Raw genomic sequence first — 5,542 nt, forward strand, 5'->3', positions numbered from 1 at the left:
TTTCTGATAGGCACTTTCCCCTGAACTATTGGATTTTGCAATGAGAGTTCGAAATTGCAGGGTTAGTCTTCAGCACTCTCTTCAGCTCTGCTTCTCTTCACGGAACTACTATCACAAATAACCACCCATCTGAGCTTCATCTCTGCTTCTCTTCGCTGGAACCACCGTCACAAAGGTAATCTAGTCAGTCTCGAAAATATAAGAAAATGATACAGGAGAAATACGAAAGGTGTTGATGAGTAAGTAGCGTGCGCAAATATTTAATGGTCTTTTGAAATCTGATCCATTTTTTCACGCATCCATTTAAAAAGTGACCTTTCAAATATTTAATGAGTGACCTTCAGTATATCTCTTGATGTTGGCAAAATCTGGTTTTTTATGTTGGCGAATTTCGCCGGGTTCGCCAAGGTGCGAACTGGCAAAATTCGCCGAAACTTTGCACCTTGCCTTTAATTAGGAGGATGTTTTAGTGACAAATCCTGCTCTACTGTTTTTCTTCTGCTACTCTGTAATGAATTACTAGACCCTTCAATCCAACCCACATCAGGATTGTCCCAGTGAATTCTGGTATGAACTCCGGCTGCAGCCCTTTTTGCACTCTCCAAAGGAGATTTCCAATTCGAAAACTTCCAAGCCGCTTCTACCACTGCTGCTGCTGCAGCATCTGGTTGTGGGCTTTGTCTGAGCTCTTGCCTACTTTCAGGCTTCCAGAGAGGAGAGACAGCGCTAAAGGAGAGGTGATGAAAGACATGGTTTTTATATAATGAGTGAGTAATTAGTCATGCAATGCATTCACGCTTAGATTTTCCTCAGAAACAAAATGATTCTCACCTCTTTTCATTTAATCTAAAAAAAGAAAAATGTGCTTCACAGCAATCATACACCCAGATCAAAGTTCTAATGCTGCAGATAATTTTTCTGTTAGTTCCAATGAACAATGACAATGCTTACCAGGCTCAAACCCAAAACCAATTGAATTAGCCGAAGATGGGGTAAGGTCTTCCTCCATTGGCTATCATTTATTGACAGGATAGCTAAGTCTACGTCCAGATTGACGATTGCATTACTTTTGGAAGGATTAAATCAGCAAGAAACACTGAATTTATTCAGGATTGCCCTCATGGTGAAGGTAACAATGGCATAATAGTCAACCATATTATTTTACAAGGTCGTTCATACACCTGAGAGTTTGATTCACAATAGAGAAACAAGTTTGTAAAAGTAGTAATCTTGAATCTCAAGTCATCATTCATATAATGTTAAGTTTCAACAATTACACGATCACTTTTATATTCAATCTTATAGATAGAGCTGTAAGCTACAGCAAAAAAATTCACACACCAAAGCCTGTAAGCGCAAGCAATTCAATCATCCAAAGGCTATAGTCATGACTCATGAGTGCCTGCGTCTCTTGACATTATCTTCTGTGTATGAATCCCATTGCCCATGATCAAGTACGCTCAAGTCACTCAGTTCAGCAATGGCTAATAAATACTGAGTTAGCTTCACTAGCTCCTGATCAGTGCCACGATTTGCATGGGCCTTCCTGAAGGGCTTGATTATAAGACCATTCTGTGGGTTCATCACAAAGTTCCTCCGAAGGTCATCGAACATGATCGTATTTTTCGGATTATAGAACTGCAGAAAAGGTAAATTAGTGAATCTTGTCAGCTAAAATAAATCAAAAGACTGGATAAAACAAAGTAACACCAATCATATGAATCCTGCTGATTAACAAACCTCTGGAAATTGAGCCCAAATAAGACCAAGCGGCTTACAATCATATATTCCACGAGAATCTGAATGTACGGTAATCATTGCCAAGTGATCCAGCATAAAGGTAATTTTATAGTTGGGATTACTGAGTACCCCAAGCTGTTCCATCTTCAAGTCTATCCACTTCATGCTGCAGAAAAAGAAAGAAAACATGTAGAACAGGGATTTACAGATCAAAATTGAAGTCATATGCAGAGTTAAACTAATTACATGCAGTGAAACCCTAAAAGGGGAACAATTATGTATGATGAAAATATAAAGAAAAACAATGAAAAAATGTCTCCTAATGACAAAAGGAAATACTCCATCTTCCCTATGGAAGCAGACGAACCCCACGCTGGAGAAGGAAAAGAGAAGGGAAGAGGAACTCTAGTTCAACATTCAGCCCCCAAGGGCACATATTCACCAACGAGAGATTCTAGGACATTCTTCACCTAATGAAATTTCTGCCTTGTAGAAAAATACATGTCTGAAATCTAAGAAATGTGTGTTTCCAGTAAAATCAGGTTCGTAAAGGAAATGCCAAGAAAACAAATAGACTACCCAATGCAAGTGTAGAATGGAACACCTAGAGTCACCTGAGAAATGACAGAAAAACCACAAATTGCAATTAACCAAGCACTCACACCATCTGGCAGTGTCATTTCTCACCTGTATCTATTGGTGCTTCCGAACCCATTTCTGTATGTTCAATATCTATATTATTTTGGGAACATTTTATGTTATTTCCCAATTCCATTTCTTATTAGTACCCACTCACTCCCACTTTGGCCACCATGGTCTATAACAACACCTCATAGAACACAGAACCTAACCTGGTTGCGGACCAAATGACAATATCGTACTCAGCATAAGCAGCTGTGAGAAACTCATGAAGATCTGCACATATAAACACATACATTTCAAGTCAAAAAAAAGGGTTACTACAACAAACAAAACAAGCATACGGAGATTGATCATTGACTGAAGAACTCACATGGACGCATAAGCTCACGTGGGTTCTCTGCCGTGGAACGGTGATCAAATAGTGTGTAGTCGATATCAAGAACAAGCAATTTTTTCCCTTCCCGACATGGATTGAGAAGTTTTATCTGAAAATAGTAACATCCAGGTTCAGAACAAATGGCAACACCATGACAAAGCCATGCAAAAAGTAATCAAAACCTGTCCATTCAATAGGTGAAAAATGTGAGGCCTTATAAAATCTGCATTGCCAATTTTGGGATTCATCAAGTCCATTGAAACGTATCATCAAAATATATGCTACTGTAAAATCCAAAAGGATGTTGCAGGTACCATAGGAATATTGATCAACCAAAAACCAGCATATGATATGCTTATGGTAGTCGAGGAGTCTATATATTGTATTAGCCACATCCTTCCATCAAAGGATTGATCACAAATGTCATTCACGATAAAAGCTGACCACATGTGGGGAAAGGCTACGTTGAGTTGGGGTTAATTGATTCTATTGATAAGAAAACCAACAATTGAAACAAGAGGACAAATAAATAAAAAAAAAACAAAAAAAGCATAACATGATATGTTTTAACATGAAAGATAATCAAGGAATTAACCTTGTACTGTTCAGTACGGCGTCTCAATTTCTGCTTGTTAACCTCTTTGTCTTTAATATGAACCATTTCTTGTTCTCCAAGTTCAAAATCATCAACAATCTCAGGAGCATTGACTGGATCAACAATAATCTCATCTTCCACAGTACTATAAATTCATGTTAGGAACTGCCAAATGAAAGATATTTATCCACACTCCATATACTTGTAAGGCATACAAAATTGATAAGACAGTCCACAAGCATTTGCAAGGTTCAACAGCCTCTTTACACAAACATCACATAGATATAGACATTTTCTAAAAGATAAAATTTGATAAGGTTTTTAATCTAACATTAACATTTACAGAGTAGTGAACAGTTGAAGATATTTTACTGTGGTACATTGACTCTGGTATATCAGCATTTAGACTTCAAAGTGTAGTGATAAGGACACAGAGGCACAATCAGAAAGTATAATAGGGATCCTAAATGCCCAACAGTTTGGATAGAAAATAATATCTTAATTTCAATCAACCCAGTAGGCAAACACAGCTGTATCTTGAATTTATAGTCTCTCAGCAAAAACTGCTGGGGTAGAGGCAAGGATACACAAACATTAGATCTTTAGGCGGAGCTACAGCACAATGGTTTACATCATTAAAAAAGGAAGCTGAAAGGCATCACCCCATGAGCCAGATTTCATATTTGAGGGTGACTCTGCATGGATGTTAGCTTGATGGCTCTGACTAATGAATTCCAATGGAAATTTTCTCATTCAGTCAGGAGACCCAGACCCTTTGTCTAGGTCAATTGCAGGGTGAGACCTAGTAACTTCTTGTCGACTGATCACATAAATAATGGATGGTAAGAAATGCTTTGAATATTGACCTCACAATCACATTAGTTGGAAACTAGAGAAGAGTAGACAATATAAGAAATCACATATTTTGATATTTTACGTTCGTTGTCTTGATGTGCTGTACATTTCTGTCAAGGGGTGATATAATAAAATCCTCATTTTTAACCATCAAAATAACAAAGGATTCCATAAACAGTGTTTGTACATAAGGGAGCAATATCATCTCTCAACTGAATCCGACTGGCCAACAGAGTAATGAAGCGTGTAAACTCCCATTTCAAATGGTGAGAATGGAAGCTCACCGGAAGCTATAATTTCAATTTTGACAGACAGAAAAGGATACAATGACGGAACTACATGTTTAAGAATTCGTAGGAAGAGCATTATAGCTAAAAAATCAAGCAATATACGAAACTGGAAAATTAAGGACTCTTTGATCACCCACCCAGTGTTTATGCTTCAATAAAACACCAAAAAACACTATTTCATGTTACTGTTCCACGAAACACTTTTTGGGTAATACTGATGAAACCAGAGATAAGTGTATTAATACTTACCCAACCATTGTCATCTTCAGGGTGGATTTGAGGGGAAGTTGGGAAAGGAGAAGCGAATCATCGGAGAGCTTAGAGCCGACTTTAGGGTAGAGGAGCTTCTGGCGCTTGGGGAGTACGTTTGTGACTTCGCAGATGCGTCGCTTCAGTTCTCCAACGCTGTCATCGCCACACACTCGCACTGTGTATTCCTTACCACTCCAACGAACCGTCAGCGTCAGCTCCTCTTCTGACAGCGACGATGAAGCCATTGAAAAATTTTGCTTCGTCTCCACCGTTCTCCCTTTGGAGTCTCAGCTCTACTCCTTAATAAACTGCAGACAATTTCCAAAGAATTCCCCGTTGATTTGTTATTCAGTTTCATCTACTGCGCTGTTATTTCGCACCTTTTGGTAACCCTAGATTTTTAGATTTTCATTTTTTATTTTTATTTGTTTTTAAAAATCAATACAAAAAGTCATCTTGGGTTAAAATATGAAAATTGTTTGGAAATCAACCGGATGGAATAGATTTCTCTCTTCTTTCTTTTTTATTTAATGAAATAGTTTTTTTTCTTTTTTGGGGTGAACCGAAAAAAAGAGAATAGAGAAGTGGGTGCTGGAAGAGTCAAAGAATAGAGAATAAAAATAACCAATGGGGGTTGGTCCAAGTGGTAAGCAACTTGGTCCGCTTAAGCAAAGTTTCGGTATCGAAACCTTGTAGATGCAAAAAATTCCCGCTGATAGACTCACCCACTACAGCCAGGTGTGCAACACGAGTCGAACACCGGATTAGATTAGTCAGGGCAAAGCCTTGGAA

The 5,542-nt window shown here is 38.2% G+C and overlaps 1 protein-coding gene across 1 annotated transcript; it reads right to left on the reverse strand.

Moving 5' to 3' along the window:
- Nucleotides 1-1,070: 1,070 nt before the first annotated feature.
- On the reverse strand, nucleotides 1,071-5,102 carry LOC149018301 (ubiquitin family protein). The gene is made up of 6 exons (XM_089152597.1): nucleotides 4,748-5,102; nucleotides 3,354-3,498; nucleotides 2,753-2,867; nucleotides 2,592-2,655; nucleotides 1,741-1,906; nucleotides 1,071-1,638 (listed from the first exon to the last, which is right to left on the reverse strand). The coding sequence occupies exons 1-6, from the start codon at nucleotides 4,993-4,995 to the stop codon at nucleotides 1,393-1,395; spliced, it is 984 nt and encodes a 327-aa protein (XP_089008723.1). The 5' UTR covers nucleotides 4,996-5,102; the 3' UTR covers nucleotides 1,071-1,392.
- Nucleotides 5,103-5,542: the final 440 nt, after the last annotated feature.

Source organism: Hakea prostrata, chromosome 4 (assembly GCF_041222555.1).
Source record: "Hakea prostrata isolate BN-2017 chromosome 4, UWA_Hpros_2, whole genome shotgun sequence".
In the NCBI taxonomy this organism is placed as follows: Eukaryota; Viridiplantae; Streptophyta; class Magnoliopsida; order Proteales; family Proteaceae; genus Hakea; species Hakea prostrata.

What these genes read in the sequence shown, in the direction of transcription:
- LOC149018301 (XM_089152597.1), bottom strand. Translation starts at nt 4,995, where the DNA reads ATGGCTTCATCGTCGCTGTCAGAAGAGGAGCTGACGCTGACGGTTCGT. An exon ending in ACGTGAGCTTATGCGTCCAT is followed by an intron (nt 2,656 to 2,752) that starts GTGAGTTCTTCA and finishes TTATATGTGCAG; the next exon opens with ATCTTCATGAGTTTCTCACA. An exon ending in TTTGGGCTCAATTTCCAGAG is followed by an intron (nt 1,639 to 1,740) that starts GTTTGTTAATCA and finishes CCTTTTCTGCAG; the next exon opens with TTCTATAATCCGAAAAATAC.